Source organism: Pezoporus occidentalis, unplaced genomic scaffold (genome assembly GCF_034315485.1).
Source record: "Pezoporus occidentalis ecotype Australia unplaced genomic scaffold, CSIRO_AGI_Poc_V1 ctg148, whole genome shotgun sequence".
Lineage (NCBI taxonomy): Eukaryota > Metazoa > Chordata > Aves > Psittaciformes > Psittacidae > Pezoporus > Pezoporus occidentalis.
Window position 1 is genome coordinate 669,962 of NW_026913295.1, and position 26,897 is coordinate 696,858.

Here is a 26,897-nt window from a genome sequence, read left to right on the forward strand (position 1 = left end):
CAGGTGATGGGCACCAAAGTGTCGGGTGTCAGCTGCTGGGTCCCATCTCTTTGTGATTCCTCTTCAGATCTGGGCGTCTGAGGATCAATCTGCTCATGGGTGGTGTCAAACATGGTGGTAGAAACTGTTCAAAGTGTAAAATTAGCCTTTGGAGGATCACTCATACACATGTAATCATATCTAAAGACTCTGAATGGGTTTTCTAAAGAGAGCTCATGCCTTGCAGATGTGTTGGTTTGTGGATGAATCTGTATGGATGAGGACTGGCTGGTATGGCCTGCGTGGCTTTCCAAAAGTAGTCTGATAACTCTTCTAACCAGAGGCTCTCAAGTAACTGCCATGAGAGGAAAGGCCTTCAGACACATGCGGAACTGGTTAAAGACTCAGCTGTCTTGTCTGCTGTTTTCTGCTCTGTGTGCTTTGGCAGGATTACTGTTGAAAACCCCATGGAACCTGCATTCACCATGTTCATCCTTCTTGTTCATAAATGTCTTGCCTGGGAAAGGGTAAGGGTTCTGAGGGGATACTAGGCTTATATCAAGCATTACTGACTGGAAATAGCGTAAGGAATATATGCTGCTTATGTTTAGGAAGATGGCAACTGGGAGAAGAAAATGCTTGTGTTGGGTGCATGAGCGAATGGGAGTAAAAGCTCTCTTGGCCTTAAAGAAATGAAGGTCACTGTCTTTCCTCCCAGGGAGAGGAGATCGTAGAGTCCCAGACTGGTTTGTGTTGGAAGGGACCTCAAAGCTCCTCCAGCTCCAACCCCTGCCACGGGCAGGGACACCTTCCACTAGAGCAGCTTGCTCCAAGCCCCTGTGTCCAACCTGGCCTTGAGCACTGCCAGGGATGGGGCAGCCACAGCTTCTCTGGGCACCCTGTGCCAGTGTTTCTCTTTAAGAACTACTCAGAATGAAACCAAACAGAAAACTGTTTGCAATAGAAGGAGGAAGTATTAACTTGGGGCCTTTGAGAAAAGGATTTCGATGTTTGACCTGTCTCAGTTCACTGGAGGTATCCATTCTTCCCAAATCTTAATTGTAGACAAATGATTATCCTGATCATTGCCAGTGTGTGGACTTGGCTGTGCTCTACCTGTCCATGCTCACCACGTGCCCAGCTGAACACTTGGTCATGTGAAGTGATGGAAACTCATGAGCTTTTGTCTCCTGAAACGTCTCAGGAGACTAACAGCGGCTGTTACGTGTTCTTGGGCAAGTGCTATACAGCTTCCAGTGGTGTTCAATGGGTGGAAGAAGTAATCGAGCCCGCTGCTGAAGAGCAGAGGTATAAAGAGTCTGTACAGCAAATTTGGGACTTCACATCTTTTCAGATAAACATACTCATCAAAGGGCTTTTATGGATCTTAGAAGATACCCATCAGGAGATTGCTGAATGGATCTTAGGAGATACCCATCAGAAGATTGCTGACTTGAGCAACTTATTGCTGGGTTCTGGGTTAAAATCGTTGCTGTGGCTGACCCTGCTGGGGTAAGGGGTTGTGCTGGACTCAGTCTTTAACATACTGTTAGCATCCTTGCTGTTCTCTCAGACTTGGAGTTTGGGGGCAAGGGAGCAGCTTAGGAAGAGCCCACTAGAGCGCAGTTTGCAGCTGGTTTTGTTCAGTGGTTTGTGCTTCCTTGTTTGTTTGGCAAGAAGAGCTCAAGTTAAATGAGTGAGCTTACATGGCACATCTTCCAGTTAAGGACCTCTTGGAGTCATAGTTTCAGTTGACAATATGATCTTTGTTGAGACAAAGCTGTCCTACATGGGAAACAGAACAACTGGAGCAGGGGTGCAGAACTGAAACCGCTCCTATGACAGTGCAAATAAACCCGTTCCAGGCTGTGCTTTGCCAACTGCTGCTAATCTGAGGCTCCTTCTAAGCAGCATTCAAATAAAAACTGAAAAGCAAGTGTAGGGGCAGCCTGTGTAAGGGTTTGTTTTGCTCATTTCCACTAGGAAAACATGAATTGGGAAGGCTGAGCATCCTGGAGTCACCTCAGTTGGAAAAGCCCTTTCAGCTCACCCAGTCCAACCGTTCCCCAGCCCTGCCAAGGCCACCCCTAACCCACGGCACTGAGGCCTCGTCCCCACGCTGTGTGAACACTTGCAGGGACGGTGACTGCAGCCCTGCCCTGGGCAGCCTGTTCCAATGCCTGAGGAACAAGCAGCATAAGCAAGTCCCTGCAGCTCTGGCTGGAGCAGGTTAAGAAGTTGGTGCCTTGGGGATCGTTCCCCCCTTCAGCAAAGCTGCACTGAGCCTGTGTGTGAGAGCCAGGCACTGCCCTTGGCGTTGAGTCAGGCACATCAGTTGTAGCTGCCCCTGGCCAGAGGGGTTTCTGCTGCCTGGGTCAGCCCTGGGGACTGTGCAGCTCTCTCTGGGCTCTCTCCAAGCTGAAGCCTGACTTGTGTCCTCTGCCTGTCTTCACAACCGCAGCACTCGCCTGTTCCCAAAAGCTAAATAAATCCGTATTGCATAATAGATGAGAGGTGTTTGCACATCCTGTTAGAGATCCATACCCGTTTGAATGGGTTTGCTGGGGAAGGAATGCGTTACCTGTTAAATTCTGCTCACAAACGTAGCAACACTGGGTTAATTCCAAAGTGAGACTTCCTAAAGCTTCTCTGAATGACAGTTAATAAAGGTAGTGGAAGGTGGCCAGTGAAAATATAACCCATGTTTGAGCTTATGCAAGGCTCATGAGGACTTTTAACAAAGGCAGGTAGTGACAGAGGGAATGGCTTTAACCTGCCAGAGGGGAGACTGAGCTGAGCTCTTACGCAGAAGCTCTTCCCTGTGAGGGTGCTGAGGCGCTGGCACAGGGTGCCCAGAGAAGCTGTGGCTGCCCCATCCCTGGCAGTGTTCAAGGCCAGGTTGGACACAGGGGCTTGGAGCAAGCTGCTCTAATGGAAGGCGTCCCTGCCCGTGGCAGGGGTTGGAGCTGGAGGAGCTTTAAGGTCCCTTTCAACCCAAACCAGGCTGGGATTCCGTGACTGAGAAAAGCAAATTTCAGCTCTGTGGTGTGCAGTGAGAAGCTGCCCCGGTTCCCCTCAGTGGGCAGGACACAGTGTAACAGCTATTTGTTTTCTGGTTATGCTGACTCAGCCGGGCTTGCACCTCTAAAACACATGTCGCAATGGTTTCTTTAGGAATGGGGGTGATTTTGAGCCAATGTTGCTCATGCTCCACTCGTGGCTGTGCAGCACCCGTGGGTCGGGATCATGCTGGGGATGCTGCTTTGTGCAGGGCATGGAGCTGCTGCAGCCCCACAGGATACCTGCGCTGAGTGCTGTGGGGCCAACCATGGCTGGGGCTTGCCAGACCCCTGCTATGCTTCCCCTGGTAATTATTAACGTCCTTTGCAGCCAGGCAGCAAGTACTGCTGGACTCTGGCTCTTGTCATTTGGCTCCCATCTGTTAAAGTGAGGGATAGAGCAGCTTTACAGAAAAACCCCAAACCAAACAACCCATGTCTTTTGTTACTCTTAACTCCACAAGTAGCAGGAACACCTCTGCATTGATGCCTCTGCCTCACACAGGAAAGGTGCTTTCTCAGCCCTTCCCTAAAGGGCTGTGATGGGTTTAAACTAAAAGAGGCAGATTCAGGCTGGATGTGAAGAAGAAATTCTTTGCACTGAGGGGTACTAAAACCCTGGCACAGGTTACCCAGAGAGGTGGTGGATGCCCCATCCCTGGAGATGTTCAAGGCCAGGCTGATGTAGTTCTGGGCAACCTGGTCTAGTTGAAGATGTCCCTGCTCATTGCAGGGGGTTGGGCTAAGTAAGCTTTGAAGGTCCCTTCCAACCCAAACTATTCCGTGAGTTTCAAAAGACCAGGAGGTATCTTGGAGCAATGAGACAAAGTACACAAGAGAGGCAGGAGGGAAATCCTGGTCTGTCTGCGGTGGTTTGTGGCAGTTCAGCCTGACAGGCTTCCTGAGGCTGCTTTCCAGGTAGAGGAAATGGAGTAGACACCATCTGTGTCTTGTATTGTGCTTTATGGGGAATTCCAGATAAACGGAGAGCTGGGAATTGGAAGTTGATTTAAGCCAGTGCTGCTGTTGGCATTGGGCTGAAGGGAGAGTCCAGATGTAATTCTTCATGGACTGGTGTGTGAGCAGCACTGGGGGCTTGCAGCGGGTTGTGGGAACAGTGTCTGAGCACTGATGCAGCAAAGCCACTGGATCCCCCTGGGCAGTGGAGTGCACCTCGATTTGGTCTTGCTTCTAGTGTGAATTAGCATCACACATGGTAGGACAAAGAGAGGTTCTGCAAGGTTATTGCCTGCCAGTTTCAAGACAAGAAGAGTTGGCTGTAAAAACTGTCCAAAGATGAATAGGCTGATGATAAAGCAAGGAGAAAAAGATAAATGCAGCATCAAGGTATGCTGAGGGATGGTGATCCCCTAAAGAGTCCTTGAGCATTTCTGACCTCCAGAGGCTTATTTCTGCTTTTAGAAGCATAGTGCATAGTGCAGTGATCCTTCTCATCTTTCTTGAAGATACCTGTGATGCCTCCATCCTTCTAGTCACCTGAGACCTCTCAAAGAGATGAACCTGACAATGATATTGTCCAGCTCCTTTAGCATTAGTGAATGCAGTGCATAGAATCCCAGACTGGTTTGGGTTGGAAGGGAGTTTAAAGCCCATCCAGCTCCAACCCCTGCCACGGGCAGGGACACCTTCCACTGGAGCACCTTGCTCCAAGCCCCTGTGTCCAACCTGGTCTTGAACACTGCCAGGGATGGGGCAGCCACAGCTTCTCTGGGCACCCTGTGCCAGCGCCTCAGCACCCTCACAGGGAAGAGCTTCTGCCTAAGAGCTCATCTCAGTCTCCCCTCTGGCAGGTTAAAGCCATTCCCCTTGGCCTGTCCCTACATCCCTTGTCCCAAGCCCCTCTCCAGGTTTCCTGCAGCCCCTTCAGGCACTGGAGCTGCTCTCAGGTCTCCCCTTCAGGAGCCTTCTCTTCTCCAGGCTGACCCAGCCCAGCTCTCTCAGCCTGGCTCCAGAGCAGAGCTGCTCCAGCCCTCGCAGCATCTCCATGGCCTCCTCTGGCCTCGCTCCAGCAGCTCCACGTCCCTCTTGTGCTGCTGCCCTGGAGCTGGATCAGGACTGCAGATGAAGAATCAGATTCTTTGGGCATGGTCAGGTTCCTTTAACAGTCAGTCCTGGTTCGATTAACTGCAGGTTCTGTAATTTGGAATGTCAGCTCAGTAGTGCTGGCAAGAGACACGCTGTTTCAGAAGTTCACTGGAATGTTTAATGGGTTCCTGTTGGCAAAATACTGACCGTGCTTCTTTGGGCTGCCCTTGTCTGTTGGTGAAGTTGCAGAATGTGCGTTGAGGAGGGAATGACTAAGCTGTACACAGCAGAGGTTGTTGCACAACTGGAGGTAGAGGTGAAGTGTAGGATAAACAGCGCTATTGCAGCAATCCCTTGGTTTGTGTGTGTCAGGATACAGCGAGGTGGATGCTCAGCAAACAAACTTGTGCCTGTCACTCTTGCCCTTACGCTGGTTAGAGGTGTTTGTTGCACGTCACTTCATGGTGTTAAGTGTTTGGTGATAGTTTATGGGGTAACCAGGCAACATTTTAGAGACAAACACAAAATCTCAAGGCATGCTTGGTCTCTGTAACCAGATCCCTTCCTGTGCTTATCAGGCCAGTAGGGCTGAGCTTGGGGTTGAGGAATGGCAGATTGTCAGACAACCCGCGAGCTCTGCGATGCTGTGTAGCCTTTATGCCCCAGTGCAGCAGAACCTGTGCTGATGGGCACGTCTCTTTGCTCCAGGCATTGACCCATTTTCACTAAACTTGTCAGGAGTTCAATTTGCAATGTCCTTGAATAGATGGATATTTGAGCTTGTTCACCTGCAGCAGAGGGCAAATACACAGCAGATCTTCCAAGCCTGGCATCCACAACAAACAAGGCTGTTGAGCGGGGAACCAAGCTGTTCTTGGTTTATGCTCCATGGCACCTGGGTGTTTAATACTGTCTAAAAATACACAAGAGCCCTCCAGTCCCACTGCGCTGCTGCCTCTTTTTAGAAAGACAATTCCTCCCATTTGAGAAATAGCAAAGAAGTTGCTGCTTCCACCCCAACAAAAGCAGCAACCTTGGCTCTGTCTGCTGCAGAAATGGGGCTGGTGCTTTATTGCTGCTGAATAGGTGCTTCGTGCTCTGGAGAGAGAGCAGAAAAGCTGTGTCAAAAAGAATGAGCTACAAGAGCCTTGTGCTTGGCTTTCGGGCAGGACAACCCTTGATGTACCTGCAAACAAGAACCGCTTTCCTCTCCATCACTACCTGAGGCTGGATGTGCCGCAGCCCATGGCTTGCTCTTCAGCTGGAGTTGGGGAAGGGCAAGACTTGCACATTAACCTTTTTATCTCAGCACGCTTACTTCATGTTGTTACTTAAATGAAGTCTAGATACAAAAGGGAAGATGCTTAAGGGGTGATGGGGTTGTGAGAGAGGCAATGTTCGCATGGAAGCTACTGTGTTTGACAAGAACCGTAGGTGCTGTTGAAGCAATGGGAGATGGGTTAAACCCAACAGGAGGTAATACAGCTGTGGAGTCGTTTTCATAGCTTTGTGTGCTTGGTTCAAGCTCAAGAAATGGCTGCCCAGTTGGGATAGCTCCAGTTGGCTTCTTCCATTCATTCCGAGTCAAACTGTGTGGGATAAAGGCAGATCTGGGCATTCGCCGTACTTAGAATATCAGTATAGTGAAAGGGCCAGTGGAGCAGAGGCAGTTGTAGAGGGTGGGCAGCCCTGTACTTGTCAGCTCTGTTCTGTGCTTGCAGTGCCATTGCCTTTGAGTTTTGGTTGGAAACTTGAAGACAGATTCTTCCTCTTCTGTTTGATTATCCTGTATCAATCTATGAATGACTCCAGTGTGACCGCAGCAGAACCAAGGCAGGCTTTGAGAAGAGCTGCCTTGTTAAGTACAGTAACTCTTTTGTAGGCAGACTCTATAGCTTTGAGCTAAGACTTTACAGAACATCCTGCCTGAACCAATTATCCAACAGTGCATTTGAATGTACATCTGGAACCTGCCCTGGAGTTAACAGGGGGTTTGTTAGGTTTAGTCTGTTAGGAGGGGAAAAAAGCTTCTGTAGTTTGGTAAGGGAAGGGATGTGGGATAATGTTTTGTGTTCTGACAGTCAAAACTGCCTGTATTTTGTTATATATATACATAGGAAGGGAAACATTGGGGTCTGTTGGTCCTGGATTTTCAAGCCAGAAGACGTGGCAGCTCTCCTGCAGCCAGGCAGCAGGGTGGTTTGTGGAGCTGCCCGTTGCTGTCTCCAGAGTACATCCCTCAGAGCAGGTTTAAGGGAGCATCGGGAAAACCAGCTGCCAGCTTTCTTGTCCTTCTTGCATTCTGGTCATTCTCCTTGGCTTCTCTTCAAAGCCTTTGGGAAGTTCAGTGCTGTACATGGGAGCTTTCCAGATGTGGCTCTTGCTGCTGCGTCAGCGAGATGACTTTGGTTCTGCAGCAGGAGGTGTTCAGCACTGGTGGGTCTGGCCTTGGGGTGCAAGAGCCTGCTATTGGGTGTAAGCAGGGGGAGAGCAGGAGTGAAAGAAATGCTTTGATGTCTGATACTCGACCATAAACGGGAGATTTAGGTTAGATACGAGGAAAGAGCTCTTCCCTGTGAGGGTGCTGAGGCGCTGGCACAGGGTGCCCAGAGAAGCTGTGGCTGCCCCATCCCTGGCAGTGTTCAAGGGCAGGTTGGACACAGGGGCTTGGAGCAAGCTGCTCTAGTGGAAGGTGTCCCTGTCTGTGGCAGGGGTTGGAACTGGAGGAGCTTTGAGATCCCTTCCAACCCAGCTATGATTCTATGGTATGGGCCACGGGTTTGTTTCACACCTATGAATCAGGTGAGGAAGCTGTCTGTTAATCCTGCTTGGACTGAACTCTCTGACCTAGAAGGAATACTGATCCTCACATCACCCATTGCTCCCTTTCCATGGTCAGTCAGGGTTGTGATCAAGCAGCAGGGTGGCAGAGAGTCCAACATGTAGTCCTGAGCTTCGCACCTGAGCATCATAAGCTTGGTTTCATTTATTATAATGTAATCCCTTATGAATTACCCACTGGAATGGAAAACCTGTTTGAAGTCCTGAGCTTCAGGAGGTGGTTGTGTGTGCTTAGAGCCAGTGGCCAGCAGCTGAAGTGTGAAAGCAAGATCTGCCTGATGCACACTTCTGAACAAGCTGTTGACCTCATTGAAAGCTCTGGCTGAAACAGGGGGTGGAGATCACCTTTACCTGCACCCTTTGACTTTCTGCAGGTGTCTGTGAATGTTTTATTACAGAGATTTTAATGGAGAGTGTGGATTTTAATAGAGTGTATGATGTTGAAATATGCTGTAAGACCCTGTCATTACGGAGCACCTCTGGCAGGGTACAACTGACCTGCAGGCATTCCTTCCAAAGGTCACGAGTGTGGCAGTGGGTGGCACAGAAGTGCTGAGTCTGCCTCTGCTCAATGTTTCCCTGGGTGTCCTTTGACAAGGCTTTAATGACTCAGCTAAGTTATGGAAGCACTACAGGCTTGCAGCTTCATTTCAAAAAGAAAACAGAAACCTGTAAAGCCCTTGTTTGGGGATGTCAGTGCTGCTGCCAAGTGTCTGCTCATTGCTGTTGTGTCCTCGAAACTCTGTTCTTACTTCATGCTTACAGATTTAAATGCTTTGATTAATCTGGGAAAGGTTCATACACAATAAAAACCATTGGGGCAGCTTTATCTGAAAATCCCAGCCTGGTTTGGGTTGGAAGGGACCTTAAAGCTCATCCAGTTCCAACACCTTCCACTAGAGCAGCTTGCTCCAAGCCCCTGTGTCCAACCTGGCCTTGAGCACTGCCAGGGATGGGGCAGCCACAGCTTCTCTGGGCACCCTGTGCCAGCGCCTCAGCACCCTCACAGGGAATAGTATAAAAAGTTTATTGTGGATGATTATTAAATTCAACCCAAATTTTGGCTTTATTATCTGAAATGGTGAAACTTTTAGGAATGTCTCAGCTGTTGTTTGGGGGGGGGTGTGTGTGAACTGGGACTTTAAGGGATGTTATTAATATTGTTTGAGAGAATCTTTACAATTGTTAAGCTAAGTTTTAAAAGATTCCTTAAAGGAAAGTATTTTGCAAATTCAGGAGAGTGCAAGCAATCGACCTGTAACCACGTTTGTTCTTGTTTTTCAGACCGTGAGGACCAATCCATTCTCTGCACGTAAGTGAACACTTTTCCTATGGGCATTTCTGGGAGTCTGACTTGTGGAAGGGGTCTTGGATACAGCTCTGGGAGTCCACCCTTGGCTTTAACCTTGGCCAGCAGTGCCTGGTGGTTAAAGATGTGGCACGAAGCGATACTTAATGTGGGGATGTATTATTTTAATACAGTCATTCACCTTATTGAAAGCTTTATGGGCATGTTCTTTAAGAAATGCATTTGAGATGTCAGATCTGAACCGGAAACAGAAAGCTCTAAGAAGGGAACATCTGCCTGAGATGCTGGGCTGTGGCTGCTCAGTGTGTAGCACCCCAAGGGGACGTGAATCAGAAGCTGGTCTGGAAACCCCATTGAGCAGCAGCTTAGCACTGGATCTGCTTCACATGAAGAGCTCTGAAGCAGCTGACACCAAGGTTTTGCTGTGTGAACCTGCAGTGGTCCCACCCAGGACCAGACTTCTGGCTTCAGCTTAACTTTCCATGTGCAGTGGTGGGTACTCAGAGCATGAGTGCTTCCAGCCATGTGAGACTGCTGAGCTGATCTGTCTTTGGGCTGCTGTTACATGGGATCCAGTTTCCTGGCCTGCACAGGCTGTGTCTCTGCAGCCTCTCCTGCTGCACTAGGGGTTGGCAGGCAACGTCAGCTCATTCAGGGCACGAAGCTGGCAGAGACCTGACCCTGCCACAGAATGGTGCTTTTCAGCAGTTCCATTCTCCGGGCTCAGAGGGGTAAGCCCTAGCCTGGAGCAGGAGGGATGACCATGCAGGAGGGCAACTGCCCCTGTTGGCAGAAGTCTGCACTTAGGATGGTTCATCTGTGCTGTGAAACCCCACTTGGGTCTGTTCTGAAGCTGCTTGCTGCAGTGGTGGGTATAACCTGACATCTAATGGGGATAGAGGGGAGGGTGGCACCTCCTGACTCCGCCTGGGTTGTGTGGCTCAGGAGCACGCTGTGTGGCAGGCAGCGTGTGCCGGCTGCGCTGAGGACATTGCTGGTGAGGATAGCAAATAGAGCTCATGGTCAGGGTCACTGCTGAAAGAGACCCGGGCTCAGTTTCCTTCTTGACTTGAAGGGATTCAAATCTTCGTCTCCTGCTTCCTACAAAACTGCCTTAGCTCCAGACTCTACACAAGGCTGAAGGTGGATCCTTCCAAGCCACACTTTTTTGAACTATGGGTACCATGAATGCAAGATTCATGGGGCCTGAGGACACAGAAGCAAATACAGTTCTGTAGCCAAGATAAAAGTTAATCCAGTTAACACAGGCTTGTCTACATCTGTGGTTCCTGCTCTTGGTAGGACTGCTGTTTTCATGTGATGACTACTTCATGTGCAATGTACAAAACAGCCCTCAGAGCAGGGATGGGATCCCAGGGTGAAAAGAAATGCTTTGTTCTTGTGTGTTTGTGGGTATTTCGACAGTATGTGCTTGCCCCAGGGGAATTCTTCTGAAGCAGCTTCATGTTTGGTGCCTGTATGTGAACCATGCCCTCCTTTACATGGTCAGCAGAGACCACAGAGGTTGGAATGGCAGTGCTGCAGGATTTAGGGCACGTCTGATCTGTTCATTTGCAAATGGGAATGCCTTTTTCTCCTGCCTTCAGTTTTATTGTTACCTCACCTGTCAGGTCACCGGGAGCTTTGATCCTTCTGTACTGAATAGACAACTGAACCCTGTTTTATATCTGGTACCACACACTTCAGCACAAAGTATCTGCACTGGGGGTAGGTTCCACACCCTGGCTGGGCAGCCGAGAAGCTGCTCATTGCACAGCCTTTACAGAGAAGATTGCTTTCACACAGCAAGGGGCGAGGGGTGGACACATGTCCTTACAGCCAGACCTCAGAACGGGACCACATCCACTACTGAGGACTGGGGCTGCTGGGGACTCTCTTGAGTGCAGGCTCAGATGATGAGCCTGGGCACATCTTCTGCTGGACATGTCAGTGTCTGGTGACAGATCTCCACTCCATGCAAGGTTTCAGCAGCAGTGGATGATGCAGCTCTGAAGGATTTTAGCACTGGCCTAGAATCTTGTCACAAAACTGAGTACTGAAACTATCAGTACCGTGACCCTGGGCAGGTTCTGTTACCCTGGAATTCAGTGTCTTTGTTGCACACATGGTAAAGGCTACACGTGACAGAAGAGTGACAGAACCTTTATAAAGCTGGGTGTGAGCAGCAGATTCCTGGCTCTGTTGCCTGCCTTGGTGCTTTGGGGTTTCCTGCTCAAGTACTTACACAGAAGCACAGTTGAAAGGATCAATGTCACTGGACACTGTTCACAAGGAAATACAAGTTTCCTCGGTAATGTGGACAGATCCGGAGCCTCAGAATTATCAAGGGTGAGACATCAAATCTCCAGACTGGATGTACAGGACCAAGGAACATCCAGTCTAGGTCTTAGCTTTTTGAGACTATGACGACACATGATGTAATGGATGCTGGGATCCGTGGTGTTTTTGTTACCATGAAGCAGAACACTGAAGTTCCACCATAGCCCAGGAGACCTTGCTAATGCTGCCTAACCATCAGCACCATTTAGATCCTGACTGTAAAAAGGATAATAAAAAGGGCTTAACCAGACTGCTGCTACCGTTAATAAACAGTTCCCTCTTCAAATACGTTTGTCTTAAGCAGTGTTACAACTGAGCCCAGTTCCAAGGGAAGAGCCATCAAACCCACATGTATTCCCCCCATGTATCTTTTGAACAAGCAGACTCTGAAGGCAGCTGTGGGCTGTGGTGCTACCCCTGATGTGGCTTCCTCCAGGGGAGAGCTGAATCCTTGTGCCAGGTTTGTGTTGCACACTCATACCTGACATCTGGCTGGGATGTTAAATCCTCTTCATGAACGGGACAAGGCTGTGGCAAAGTCCCTTGTGTAGCAGACTAAAGGGAGCTCTCATGTTTTGATCAGGAGCAGGCCAGTGTCCAGGACTTGTATTGCATTGCTGTTTCTGTGGTGAGGAGGTGAATTCTGTGTGTGTCCCTTCCATGCCATGGAAATACAGGTCTTAGACTAAGGCAGGAATAAATAAGGTGGAATGAGTGTGTTTTAACTGCACCAGAGGTGGTTTCAGAACCTCCTTTGGCAGTTCATAAAAGGCTTGAGACATCTCACCCCTGACTTGGCTCGGGACCTGGATCACCCGATTGACCCTCATCTTTAGTAGAGCTAAAAGTCCTCATTTTCTGTTCTCCATAGGATGGTTCAAGCTAGCTAATGAGAAAGGAAACATCCCCTGACGTGTTGGGTGGACCACTGTGGTGTGCCTGTCATTCTGTTTCTGCCTTGACCGTAATTGTCTCCAAGATGTCCATAGAGACCTGCTTGATGAAGGTCCATCTGGGTAGCATCTTCACCTATCTCCCTTCCCCTGATTGATAAGGTGTCCTGGGATTTTGCCTCCTATGGCCAGATAAGCACTCAAGTAATAATATGTGGACAGCACCTTACCGGGTCTCCGAACTCATCCCCCTTTTCCTCTTGACAACCAGGAGTGCTGCTCTCAAGGGCATTCTTTCATTGGTGCTGGGGTGAGCCTTCAGGTTTGGTTTTGGCTCTCTCTCTTCAGGGACCGTCTCTGCACTGTTTCCTAGTTCTGTCTTAGTGAATGTCTGATCCATTCCTACTTTCCCTGGAAAACCTTTAAACGCTCTTGTTTTTACCTCATTTGCAAGATGAACTGAAGCTTTTGATCCCTCTGGACTCAAGAGACGGCTGAATCCTGATTTTTGTCTGGTACACGTGGTGGTTTTGTACCCTAGGCCTGAAAATGTGTGGCTGAAATTCAGGGTTGAGGCTGTTCATTGTCTTCCCCGGTCCAGACCTCTAAGGAATACCGCTCTTTCCCTGACAGGCTGCAGTTCCCTTCCTGCAGCCACTGTTCTAGGAAGCAGGGAGCTGTGTTCGGACACGGCATGAAGCTGCAGGGCGGTTAGCGCGTTCTCTAACATCACACACCGTGTGCAGGGCGCTAGCCCTCATGGATGGCTCTCCAGGCACGCCTCTTCTCATGTCTCAGTTCCGAGGGTAGTGGGATTACTTGGAGGTTTCCTGTCTCAGCTTCGTCACCTGCTGGTGTTCCGTGAGGAGTCCTGCATGAACCGGGGATCTGGAAGTCTGGGATATGTTCTCAAAGTCAAATTTAACACCAGGAGAGGAGAAATTCCCCAGCTGCTGCGTTCCCATGGTGCTTGTCTCAGCAGAACATCTTGTCCTTCACTGAACATGGGAGCTGGCTCTTCAGAAGGGTATTACATCGCCAGCTGATGGGGCTGTCATTCAGTTCTCCAGTCCAGACCTGGTGACTAACACAGATGAATTCCTCTCTCGCTGCAGAAATGAGTTGTCTCTGAACACAGAATGCTGTGCTGCCTCCTTCTTCTTTTGCCTCCGTCTGTTCTCTTCCCTTTCCACCCTCGATCCTTTAGGGAACCAAATATAGACACCTGCATTGCCACGGAGACTGCTGAACAGGGCTTTATTCTGAGCTAGTGGCAGATAATATGCAGTGACTTCCTTGCTTCTGCTCTTCTTTGTTTCACTGTGCCCCCACCTTTCACCCAACCACACCTCTGCCGGTACATGGTTAGTACCTGAGCCCCAGGGACAGAGTTGGATGAGATTTCTTATTAAGGACAGGGTTTTCTTGGGGTGAACCAAGAGTCATTTTTCCATGTTCATTCTCTTTGGTGAGCCCCCAGCTGGAGCACTGCATCCAGCTCTGGAGTCCTCAGTACAGGAAAGACATGGACCTGTGGAGAGGGTCCAGAGAAAGGCCACAAAAATGATGTGAGGGATGGAGCATCTCTTCTGTGAGGAAAGGCTGAGAGAGCTGGGGTTGTTCAGCCTGGGGAGAGCTCCAGGGAGACCTTGTTGTGGCCTTTCAGTTCTCAACAGGGGCCTATAAGAAAGATGGGGAGAGGCTTTTCAGCAGGGCCTGTTGTGACAGGATGAGGGGTGATGGGTTTAAACTGAAAGAGGAGATTCAGGATGGATGTGAGGAAGAAACTTTGTCCAAGGAGGGTGGTAAAACACTGGCACAGGTTACCCAGCGAGGTGATGGATGCTCCATCCCTAGAGACATTCAAGAGCAGTCTGGATGTGGTTCTGGGCAGCCTCATCCAGTTGAGGATGTCCCTGCTCATTGCAGGGGGATTGGACTGGATGAGCTGTGAAGGTCCCTTCCAACTCAAACTATTCTATGATTCTATGTCTAGAAGGACTCATACCTGCTCCAGGGATCAATCCTGCTTTGCTCAGGTTAGTAATGATGCAATTTCTTATGTGCCCTTGGCCTTCCAACTGAGAAACCCTCAGCTGCAGGCACAAACACATGCAGTTCCAAGCCCATGGTGCAGGTGATCAGACATGGGTTATTGCCTGGGTAACAGCGAGGTGGGAGGAACTGAGCGAACATTGATGCTGGTAGTTCCTTTTTGTCTTGGCAGTTGGCTGCCTGGCTCTTGGGCTGCCAGCCCCTGACAGAATGTCAGTCAGGTGCTCAGCTCCCGGGCCTTTGTGAGTTAGTTCATCAAGCTTCCCAATAAAAAACAAGCCCCAAACCCAGCACCTCTCTGGGGAAGCTGGGCTTAAACCTCATCACCCCGCTTGGCTGGAGGGCAAGTGAGAACTTATTTAGGCTCTTTCCTTTGTAAATGATTTGCTTGCTGAAAAGAAAGGAAAATATGTTATTGCAGCAGCTTCCTGGGAGCAGCCTCCGTTAACCCAGGATCCACTGAAATCAGTCTCAGAAGAGTGGTGCTGGCTTTGCCACGTGCACCCACCTCATGGAACACTTGACTCCTGTAAGATGAGGAGTTGCAATGTATGGGTTTGCAGGCTGTTTCCTTGGGGAAGATGCTGCTGCTGAACCTTTCCTGCAGGTTGTTGCTTCTCTTCAGTTACTGCTGTTTGTCAGCATTAGCCTGGGCTGTTCTCCAGCAGGATGGTTCCTGCTGCTGGGGGCTGTTGACCAAGAGGGAGACATTTCTGTTGTGGAATCTGAGAAACATTCTAAGAATATCGGGGCTGTTCAGCCTGGAGAAGAAAACCTCAGAGCAGCTTCCAGTGTGTGAAGGCTACAAGGATGCTGGCGAGGGACTCTTCAGCAGTGGCTGGAGTGACAGGACAAGGGGAATGGGTTCAAACTGGAACAGGGGAAGTTCAGGTTGGGGATAAGGCAGAAGCTCTTCCCTGTGAGGGTGCTGAGGCGCTGGCACAGGGTGCCCAGAGAAGCTGTGGCTGCCCCATCCCTGGCAGTGTTCAAGGCCAGGTTGGACACAGGGGCTTGGAGCAAGCTGCTCTAGTGGAAGGTGTCCCTGCCTGTGGCTGGAGGCTGGATGTGGATGAGCTTTAAGGTCCCTTCCAGCCCAAACCATTCTATGATTCAAGCCTTCCCTGGCTCTGTTGTTCAGCTGCAAGGCAACTGCTGGGAAGTCAAATATGAGAATGTGCTGCCTGGCACTTCTTTGAGCTGTTGCAATTCTAGGTTGGAGAATCTCACCACAAGCTTCTGGTATTCTCAAAACTGAGACTGGGTTTGATAAACAGTCATTTGGCAGCCGCTTGCAGCCCCACATGGGTATCTAATCTGCACTGGCTGCAGTAGGAGTGGTGGGGTGTGGAGGGAATAGAGCCTGTTTAGTAAAGGACAACAGCAGCAAATACCAAGCATTTTTGTATACAACCTCTGGCTGGAATCCAGCTTGTAACATTCCCTGGACAACTGTGCAGAGATGATGGGAAGTGTCTAGAGAGAAATCAAAGAGCTATAAAGCAGCCGTGTGAATAGTAAAGCCGCTTAGTGACTCTTCTGCACTAGCTCAGACTCTGTTATACCTCTTTGTTTCAGCACGTTAGGCAGGTGATTAAGGCAGCCTGCAATGACAGGTCTTGACTGTAAGTATCTGTTAACGTGTAACTGGAAGGTCTGCTCGGTTGTGTCTGAGAATAAGTGTTTCTTCTGTTCTTTGCAACTGCTGTTGTGAGAAGAACAAAAGACCCTTGTTGGGGCTCTTACTTTCGCAGTTACTTGCTCCTACAACCCATGGAAGTGCTCACTGCATGTGCTAGTGTGGTACGTGGCTGCTGCGCAGGAATGGAGGCATTGCTGGCTGAGGAGCCGGTGACAGGCTGGGATTCCTGTGCCCTGGGCAGTGGGTGCTGAGGAGGACTCACACTGGCACTGAGGTGATGCCACCTGCAAAAGGACCTTCTGCTTCCAGATGAACATCTCACCCCAGAGCTTGGTGCTGAGCAGGGATGATAGGAATAGACTGAAACTCGAGATGAAGGGGGAGAAATCTTCCCTGTGAGGGTGCTGAGGCGCTGGCACAGGGTGCCCAGAGAAGCTGTGGCTGCCCCATCCCTGGCAGTGCTCAAGGGCAGGTTGGACACGGGCTTGGAGCAAGCTGCTCTAGGGGAAGGTGTCCCTGCCCGTGGCAGGGGTTGGAGCTGGAGGAGCTTTAAGGTCCCTTCCAACACAAACCAGGCTGGGATTCTGTGAAACTCCTGGGGCAGAAGAAAGGTTCGGGTGATCCAGGCACCCAGCATGGAAAATCCCGGCTTGTTCGGTTGGTTTTCCAGGAGTGTAAATCACAGAGATGGTCTGCAGTAGGCAGGTGGCACTAACAGCACCTGGCCATCCTGAGTACTGCTTATCTTCACAAATACTGTTCGTTTGCAGTGGACTTTGTGCACTGGTAGCAAGATGAAGAGAAGTCTTTGAATTTCAAAGGTTGCTTTGTACGTGTGGGTTTGTGTCCATCTCTCCTGTGTGGCTCTTGACACTACGCACTGCCTGTCCTGCGTAGCCCTGGGCTGCTGGGGGGATTAATGGCCAGGTGGGTGGTGGTGGAAGGGTGCCAGCCCTTGCAGTGAGACTTCAGGAAGTGCCTTTAAACTAATCTGACTTCCCTCACATCCTTTGCCAGTTCAGGAAGAGGTTGTGGTGTTGCCCTGTCCTGCCATGCTGTGTGCTCTACCTGTCACAAGATGTGTAGATGCTTCAAACCTACCTGACAGTAGGGAGAGCAACTGTTTCACCACTGTTTTCCTCTAGAACAGTAGCTTTCCTTAGAGTGGGTCTTTCCCAGGCAGGCATTTGACCTGTTCCTGGGATAACAATAGCACTGTGAGTGGGCTGGGTGGGACAAGAGTGCTGCTCTCCTGGCAGTCGGTGGACTGGCTTCCTGACCCACGAGTCCTTTCCTGCTGTGTTTGCTGTGCCTGTTCTCTAGAAGGCAGTCTTTTCAGACAGGGAATTCATTCCCTGTATTCCTTTTATTTCTGTGCAAGAGCTGGGCGCAAGTTGCTCAGGAAAAGAAATTGCAGCTGGTTGAGAAGATGGTCCCTAATAGTTATGAACCAAATCACAGCTGAGATGAGTTTGCCCCAAGCAAACTCTCCTGTATCGAAGGTGATGCTGCAGCTTCACAGGCAACAGATTGAAACCCATGGCAAAACTCAAAAGTGCTCACACTAACTAAGCTTTTCCTATTTTAAATGTGCTTGAAGCTGCTTCAAAGCAGAAGCTTTGCTACAGGGAAAAGCACTTGAACTCCATATACTGGGTAGATTTCCCTGCAAGTGTTGGACTTCTTGTCCTTTTGTCCTTTGTAACACAGTTTGGAAGGGAGAGATCCTTCAGTTAATTGATGGAATCACCTCATGCCTCCAACTTGAGACTGTTGCTGAAGGTGGTTTGCTTAATTGGATGTGCTCTTTGACACAGCCCAAGTCTAGAGTTGATGGAACCTTTTACTTCACTCATGAGGTTTTATCTCTGCTCGTAGTGGAACTGAAACTGAAGCAGAGGGAGATGAAAAGACCCTGCTGAAGCCATTAGCCAGGCTGCTGTTGGCTGAAGTTTGCCAGGGATCTCAGCAGAGGGGTTTAGTTGTTTAATTCATGGTAATATACTGAGTTGTATTAAAACAAGGGTTTGAACAAGTTAATCTTTACCTTCATGGTACCATCTCATTCCATCAATCCTGCGCTGGGTGATAGTCAGTTTACCTTTTTTGGGCAGGTTGGTGGAGGTAGATGACTTTAATTTATTTTTCTAATCTGTGTGTTTGCACTCCTGGGAAAGAGCTGAAGTCCTCAGAAACCATTATTCCTATAAATGAAAAGGGCTTTATCCCAAATCTTAATTCTTTTGCAGTCTATGGCAGCCGAGCTATCTACCACCGCATCCTGCAGGAAATACTCGGCATACTTGTAAGCTCCAGGGAGAGGAGAACTAGGATGATAACATCCATTTAGTGCTGCTTTTCACTGCGGACTTGCATAAAAGCTTTATCTAAAAAAAGCCCCAACCCACTATTATATTGAAAGGCTTTTTAGCAAGAGGAATGTGTTGGGAGCTTTCGACCTTCCTGTCTGTATACAGGTTTACTGGGGCCTCGGCCAGAAGAGTTGTTGGTTCAGAGACTCCTAAAACGGGGTGTTAGAAAGCCAGCGTCTGGACTGTATTGGTTGTGCTGCTTTCTCTTCACTGCATGCGTCCGAGTAGATTTTCCTTCCTTAGAATTTAATCAACTTCCTATAATTTGACAGAGATAATGTCTCTAGTTTGAAGGGCACAGCCGATGTGTTCCCCGGCCCTGCTGACAATGAGAACAAATTGTGGTGTTTTAAAATGTAAATGTTTATTTTGCTGTACTCCTTTTCTTACTTCTCATACCTGCTGGAATGGTTTTAGCAGTAAGCATATTTTAATACCCATCTAGAAACAGGCAAGACTGCTTTTGCTGTTGCTTGTAGTCATGAGTTATGTTAATATAAACACTAGTAAAAGGGAGACTAGAAATTAAGGCTTGAGAAGGAGGATTTGGCATCAGGTCTTGTTTTCTGCTTATCAGTCTTCGTACTTGTCTTGTATGTGGTGATTCTGGGCTGGGGAGACATGGGACTTTTCATTGAGAGTTCTAGCGGTCCCAAAGTACACCCAGTTTCGGTGTTGCATATTGATGGTATCTTGGCAGAAAGGATCTCCAGGTATCCATTAGCTCCTTCTCCCAGTAATCTTCTCTGGAACCAGCTCTTCAGGTAATACGCTCCAAGTTTCTCCGTGCAATGAGCAGAGCTGGTGTAATGAACATGTTTCAAGGGAAGGACTCTCTCCATCTCCAAAAGTCTTCAGTAACCCAGTGCAGTGATTTCTGCTCTTTCATATTCCCTACCATTTTCCCCTTGATGGTTGGCTCGTGAGGAAAAATGGAACAAAAATGGGTTTAGACAGGTTGATGCAGCTGCTTCTGAGACGCAGATGCCATCGGTACAGCTTGGTTGCTTGGTTAACCCTCTGAGCTGTGGTAAATACCCAGAGCCCGTCTGCAGAATCACCTTGTCCAGGGTTTTCAGTTCAGAGTTTTCCCTTGCAGAGCCTTGGAGCTGATCAGCTCCATCAGTCAAACGGACAAGCTGCTGCACCCTAAGCTTGTACCCAGCTCTTGGGGGCTCCTCTTCATGATGGATTGGTGAAGCTGCTGTGGGTGAGCATCTGTCCTTCCTTGCTCATGGCTGGGAAAGGGCACACAGTGCTGTCTCTTAGTAAGAGGTCGCCTCTGCTTGTGCTGTTATCCAGGGGGGTTCCCATGGTTTAAAACGATTCGAAGGTGAAAAGGAAACATGATTGTTTTAGAGTCCAATCTGGGGTGATATCCTTTCTGTATATGCAAGGTTGAAAATTTAAGTGCTCTATTGTCTCATTTTTCATTGACACAGAGATGATGCGAGGGCTGGAGCAGCTCTGCTCTGGAGCCAGGCTGAGAGAGCTGGGCTGGGGCAGCCTGGAGAAGAGAAGGCTCCTGAAGGGGAGACCTGAGAGCAGCTCCAGTGCCTGAAGGGGCTGCAGGAAAGCTGGAGATGGGCTTGGGACAAGGGATGTAGGGACAGGCCAAGGGGAATGGCTTTAACCTGCCAGAGGGGAGACTGAGCTGAGCTCTTAGGCAGAAGCTCTTCCCTGTGAGGGTGCTGAGGCGCTGGCACAGGGTGCCCAGAGAAGCTGTGGCTGCCCCATCCCTGGCAGTGTTCAAGGGCAGGTTGGACACAGGGACTTGGAGCAAGCTGCTCTAGTGGAAGGTGTCCCTGCCCGTGACAGGGGTTGGAGCTGGAGGAGCTTTAAAGTCCCTTCCAACACAAAACATTTCCGTGATTCTATGATTTTTGCAGACAGTAGGGTGAGGATGGGGATGCTTCTGAGCTGCCTTTGTGATCAAGAAACTCAGGTCTGAAGGCAGTCAATACAGAAGTACGTGCAGACTGGCTGAGCACTCTGCTGTGCAGCATGGTGGAGGGAGGTATTTATGAAAGCTATAGAAGAATGTGCTCAGATCCCTGCTGGGTAATGGACGTTCCCATTGTAAGTGCCTTCGTTGAGAAATACGCACACATGTAAAATGTGCGCTTCTCATGCCTACAGAGTAGTTGGCTTCCAAACCGCTGTTTGTGCACAGCTCTGCAAGGACAGAAGCGCTTTCCCCGTTCGCATGCAGATCCCCATGAGCAAATCCTTCATGGTGTTGCCAGCCGGCAGTTGTCGTCTCACCCAAGATGGGATCTTCCTGCAGTAGTTTGCTGCCCTTGGTCATGGCAAAGCCAGACCGGGTAATCCCTTTGGCGCTTGGAGTCACCCAAAGATCAGACCCAGGTTTTATAGCTGTAGTAACCTCCTTTGCGGCTGCAGCCATGTGAACTTGCTCTTATTTCCTGCCTGGGCTACCCTGTATGTAAAGCTCTCAGTAAATTCTGTCTAAACATGTTCTGTTTCTGTGTTACAAATGCAGTGTGTGTTTGCTGTCTCTATTGATCTGTGGGCTGTACCTCCCTGTGCTAATACATTCAGTTCTTAATGAACTCATGTAGCCCTGTGGCCATAAATCTCTGTAAGGGAGGTAAGGGCCTGCAGTGGGCAGCAGAAAGAACCTGTTGAAAATGTGTTTTCTCGGGCTTTGGAACTGGCTGCTATAGGCTCTGAGTGTCCCCATCCACTTGGTGATTGTCATAAGCAGTTCCTGGTATGTGAAATGTGTAAAAATGATCATAAATATCAAAGTGTGTCTGTAGAGATGTCATGAATTAAAAATCAATGTATGTATCTTCACTCTGGAAAATGCAGTCTCTGATGGGGGCTGAGCCTGTTTCTTGTTCCTTAAGGTAACAAAGGAATTGAGGAATATAATCCAAACATTTTAGTCAAGTTAATGTTGCATACTGGTTCAACATCTCAATGCTGAGGAGATCTTTAGGATGAAGGAGGTCATTTAAACAAGTACCTTGTAGTCCCTGCCACGTGGGTGCTCTTGGGTTCAGGTGGGTAGGGAAGGTTTCTTGCGTGGTGAAAGCCATAAGTGGAATGAAATGAGGTTGATCCGTTGTTGGAAATGAATGTTGAGGAAACTGTCTGACATGTTTTGCAGAGGTGAATCTGGTGCCGGGAAGACTGAAAACACTAAGAAGGTTATTCAGTACCTTGCTCATGTTGCTTCCTCCCATAAAGGAAGAAAGGACCATAATATTCCTGTAAGTTGGGATATTTTCTCACTTGTTTCTCACTCTTTTTAAAGCTGTCATCTTTGCATTAAACCCACAACTGTTTGTTAAAGATAAGATGTAATATAATCCATGTAACTTTGTCTTAACCATTATTTTCTCTTTAGTAGTAGCTAAAACAAGCAGTTACATCCAAGCTTCCAGTCAGTGTTGGCTGTTTAACTTGTGTTGGGAAATGACAGGCTTTATGCAGCATTATACCTCGGAGCAGGATCAAAGCTTTCTGCTGCAGTAACCCAAGCTTTCTAAACATAGAATCACCTTGGGTAACTGTTAGTGGCTTTAGGTCCAACGAGATGCACTTTTCAGTGCTGTGTTTGTGAACAAGCTTTCTGGTCTTCCACAGGTTAACCTGTAGATGGAAAAATTCTCAGGCTCAAAAGCCGCTGTAGACTTGCTGTATCTAGAGGTCAGCAGCTAAGCTGGAGCTCAGATTTGATAACATTAAACCCAAGAGTGTACACTTTTGTGTCGGAGAATCTTGGGGGTTTTGGTAACGTGTCACTCACTCTGATTTATCTAAACCTTCCTTCGCATTTCCAGCCAGGCTTCAACATTTGCATTGAAGTTTTAGCAATTCTTTGCTTTAAAGTACTTGGCTGGTTTTGGGTATCTGTTGCTATGAGCATCTGGGTCTTGTTGTGGTGAAATATTAATTCAACCTCAATTACGCCATCCCTGGAAGTGTTCACAAACCATGTAGATGAGGCCCTCAGTGACATGGATTAGTGGTGGCCTTGGCAGTGCTGGGCTAAGGGCTGGACTTGATGCTCTTGAAGATCTTTCCCAGCCCAGCTGATTCAAGGCCAGGTTGGACACAGGGGCTTGGAGCAAGCTGCTCTAGTGGAAGGTGTCCCTGCCAGTGGCAGGGGTTGGAACTGGATGAGCTTTAAAGGTCCCTTCCAACGCAAACCAGTCTCTGATTCCATGATTCTGCGTTTCCTCTGTTCTTTATTGTGTGGCTGCATCACTACTATGAAATGAAGGCACAAACTAGAAAGGGGAAAGCTGGACTGGAAGATGTCTGTGAAGGGAAGGATGAGTTGCCCTTTTTAATGCAGTGTTGGTTTAAATCCCAGGTTGAACTGCAGCTGCATTTCCTACTCACCAGTGTGGTTGAATGGGATGGGGGTGTTAATCTCAAAAGAGTTTTGAAGATGTTTGTTGTAATGAGCTGCTTTATGAACGGTCGATGTCTGTTGTGATAAGGATTGGAAAAGGTTTTATTCGTTGTAAAACATAGTTTGGGCATAGTAAAGAGAGCAGGGTCCTTTCCTGAATAAAGGTCTAATACTTCAGTCCTGAACTTCACCCATGCAGTACCTTAGTGAGTCCTGGATTAAACATATACCAAACACGTACCAAAAATGCAGAAGGTTTGTGTAACCAAAACAGTTTTGAAGCACAAATGACCCTCCCTTGTTCTGTAACAATTCATTTTCACTCATACACTGCAAACAAACCATGTCTGACCCACACACCTAGTGCTCAGGAGTCAGGAAGTGTCAGAACTGGGGCTGTAGGCACAGTCAGGTTTGTCCCTGTTGGCATATTCAGTAGAAGGCAGCAGAGGGCTGGTGTGATCCGCAGGGCCCATCTGTACGAGCTTTGTGCACAGAGAAGATGCTAAATAAGCTTCTTAAATTGACTGCTAGTGATGGATTTACCCTCATCCATCCTGTTACAATGACCAGTGTCTGCTGTGAGGCTGTTCTGAGCACTGCATGGAGAGTTTTTAGGAAGCAGTTTGCATGCTAATGAATGAATACACATCCCCCCAAGACTGTTCTGAAGTCTGGGGTTACCTTTGCTGTAGCCTGGCAGAATGCTGCAAAAGCATTACAAGAAAGTGTGACCCCTCCAATCCTGCTGGCACCTCAGGCTGTGGCCAGGACAGTGCTGTTGTTCTGCCCTGCCATGGCTGCTTTCCCAGTGTGTTCTCCAGCAGTGCTGATGGTGAAACATTCAGCTTATGTGAGGAGCATCACTAGGGGCTCTGCCCATCCCTTGGACAGCTTCATCACATTTGGCATTCAGCTGCTTGTCCGTGGGACTCTTCTTTCCCAACGGCCTCTTTCCTAATAATTATTTTCCTTAGAACAGCTTCCAGTATCTGAAGGGGGCTACAAGGATGCCAGAGAGGGACTCTTCATCAGGGACTGTAGTGACAGGCCAAGGGGAATGGCTTTAACCTGCCTGAGGGGAGACTGAGATGAGCTCTTAGGCAGAAGCTCTTCCCTGTGAGGGTGCCGAGGCTCTGGCCCAGGGTGCCCAGAGAAGCTGTGGCTGCCCCATCCCTGGCAGTGCTGAAGGGCAGGTTGGACACAGGGGCTTGGAGCAAGCTGCTCCAGTGGAAGGTGTCCCTGCCTGTGGCAGGGGTTGGAGCTGGAGGAGCTTTACAGTCCTTTCAACCCAAACCATTCTATGACATTTCACCTGCAGAGGAGCCCTGCATATCTTCTGCAGTTGAAGCCCTGTGGGGAACAGAGCCAGTAACACATGGTAACCACAGAGGGTAGAATCACAGCACTGAGCAACCTTAACACCAGCATTTCCTAATTCTGGAGTGTCTGAATCTGTAGCCTCACAGTCTCATTTCCTGTTTAATCCCAAGGAATGTTAGAGGTGTTGTCTTGGGCACTGTGCTAGGAGGTGTGAGTAGGGGTGGTGGGGAACATGCAGAAGAGAAGCTTTAGTAGTTGTGGGGCTTGGCAGAGCTGGGTGAGACTGCGGTAATTCCTGACGTCGGAAATAGAGGCTTTCCAGAGCTGAGTCAGGGGGAAGGCAGAAAGCCTTGGTGCTGAGTTATAAACACCAGCTCTTCTGAAGGTGGGAGGAGGAGGACCATGAGCCTGAGCTCTTGCCTGCAGCGTGCTTGGTTGAGAGTCAGGACTGGCACAGGTACAACCCCAGCAGGAGGTAGCAGGGGTGAGAAGGCAGAACATACCTGTTGTAACTGAAAGCTTTAGCTTCACATCCACCAAACTGACCTCTAAGGAATGCGGGGGGATGAGGTGGTAGCACTAAGGACTTTCCCAGGAAATCTGTGTATTTGCCTGCACCAAGCATACTGTGTCTTACTCAGTTGTTAACTATGCCACGTGTGACACAGACAGCAAGGAGGCTTTAGCTTGGCTACCGTGAACCAAAGCTGTCCCAAGGCCACAGAGGAGCCTCTCACCTCCGCTCTCAATGATTCTGCTGAAGGCTCAGGAGGTGAAGAGAAAAGGGTATATAGAATGAGAGGAGGAGAACAAGGACAGGTAATTGGTGAGGCTGATGTGTTTGGAGGCACAGGTTAGGTGAGAAGAGTAGGGAGGGCAAGGAGACTTGTCAGCTGCTTCCCTTTGGCTTGTCATTCCCATACATACTGAGATAGGAATGAGAAAAAAGAATGAGGAGGTGGTGTTAATGCATGCGTTAGTGTTGCTTTAATATGGTTAAGAAGAGAGTCTTAATTCAGATTCTTGGGTTCTGCTTTGTTTTGTATACTTTGTGGTTTGGGACGAGAGAGAAGTCAGTGCAACATACAGAAATGGTTAAAACCGGCATCCCTGGCTTTCCAAGAGAAGTGCTGGTTGTCACTCACTGCCTGGGCACTGCCCATGTTACATGTTCTACAGGCTGTCAGGCTGGGGATGCTCCTGGCCATGCTTGGACTCTGTTCATGGTCAAATATGTGACATCAGCTGATGGTTTCAATCATGGCAGTGTAGAAGTAGGTGAGTTTTATACAGAAGTGCATCCATCCACCACTGCCGCCTGCACATCCAGTCATCCTGGCAGAGTGCACCTCTGGTACAGATGGGTCCAACTGGACTTCTGTTCCTTCTCCCTCTACCCAAAGCCTTCCCCCCAGACCCTCTCTATTATCACTAAATAATGACTGGTGCTTTCAGGTTAGTGGTTGCTTTCAGGGACTGCATTGGCCTTCGTACCTGAAGTGCTGAGTTGTTTCCTTTGTTTTAGTCATTTCAAAAGAACCAATTGGTTTTGAAGTAGGATCTGGGGTAGGTTCAGTCAGGCTGAAGCTTCCCTTAGTGAGCATTTCCCAGATGGGCTTAAGCTGCCCTCGTTTAAGCAGAAGGAAGGGAAATGGGTCTGAGTGTGCTCAGCTCTGCTTCTAGTGAGGACAGAAAGGGGTGCCCCGAGGGAGCAGTCCTTGTGCCCATCCTTCTCCAGTGGTAGCTCCCTACTGAAGCGTCTCATCTTTGTTTAGATGCCCGAGTTGTTTTCTGACCAGGTCTGATGCAGCTCTGCAAGCTTCACATCCCTCAGCTGAATGAGCCAAGCCTTTGCCAGCTGCTGTACAGGCCGAATCTGTTGTTCTGCGCTAAGCCAGTGGTGGTTCTTTACAACAAGGCATGGCTGGAGGAAGCGTGCACCTGGCTGGGCATGGCAACGACACAGGGTGTGTGGTTCAACCAACCCAGGGTTTTCCCCAGGCTCTCTGACGGGAAGCTCAACATTGTGACAGTTGCAGACTGAGCCAAGGAAATAATAATGGAATCAAATATTCCTGCAGAAACTGTGCACACCTGAACCTGGAGGGGTTTGGTTTTCCTTTAGTACATTCATGGTCCCATTCCCCTTCTGCCCGCAGAACTTGAAGCTTTTCTTAAGGTTGTGCTGCTTCTCCTGTGGACAGTCACTGCTGGAAGCTTTGCTCTCACTTAGAGGTTTGCATCCTTAAACACCTGAAGTGCAGTGCACAGTCCAACCCCCAAGCTCCTCAGGAACTGCTTTGCCCTGGTCCTTTTGCAACCTTTTTGACAGTTGAGGAATAATGATCATCTCGTCCATACAAAACCACCTTGCTGGGACTGAGGGTGTAGAGGAGGTTACTTGGTGGGGGGGAGGTGGGTATTTACCGCTGTGGTTTGGCAGACCTGTACAAAACCATGCACAATGAATGGAGCTGCTGCCCTTTCCCTGCTGCTCCAGGACCTCTGGAATCTTGTATCTGGAATTGCTCCTTTGCACAAACACAGGTTGTAGCATTTTGCGCATGTGACAGATTTCATTTCCTAAACCGAATGTGAACGGTTGCTTTGAAGTGAGTCTCTAGTTAAACCTACTGCCATTGCTAATTCGG

At 48.9% G+C, this 26,897-nt stretch overlaps 1 protein-coding gene across 4 annotated transcripts in view; it reads left to right on the forward strand.

Moving 5' to 3' along the window:
- The window catches only part of MYH10 (myosin heavy chain 10), a 90,722-nt gene that overhangs the window by 19,835 nt on the left and 43,990 nt on the right, over positions 1-26,897 (forward strand). For all 4 annotated transcript variants that reach the window (XM_062610548.1, XM_062610550.1, XM_062610549.1 and 1 more), the window contains exons 3-4: positions 9,210-9,237; positions 21,670-21,772. In XM_062610548.1, coding sequence (XP_062466532.1) covers positions 9,210-9,237; positions 21,670-21,772 — 131 coding nt within the window. The remainder of the gene's footprint in view (positions 1-9,209; positions 9,238-21,669; positions 21,773-26,897) is intronic.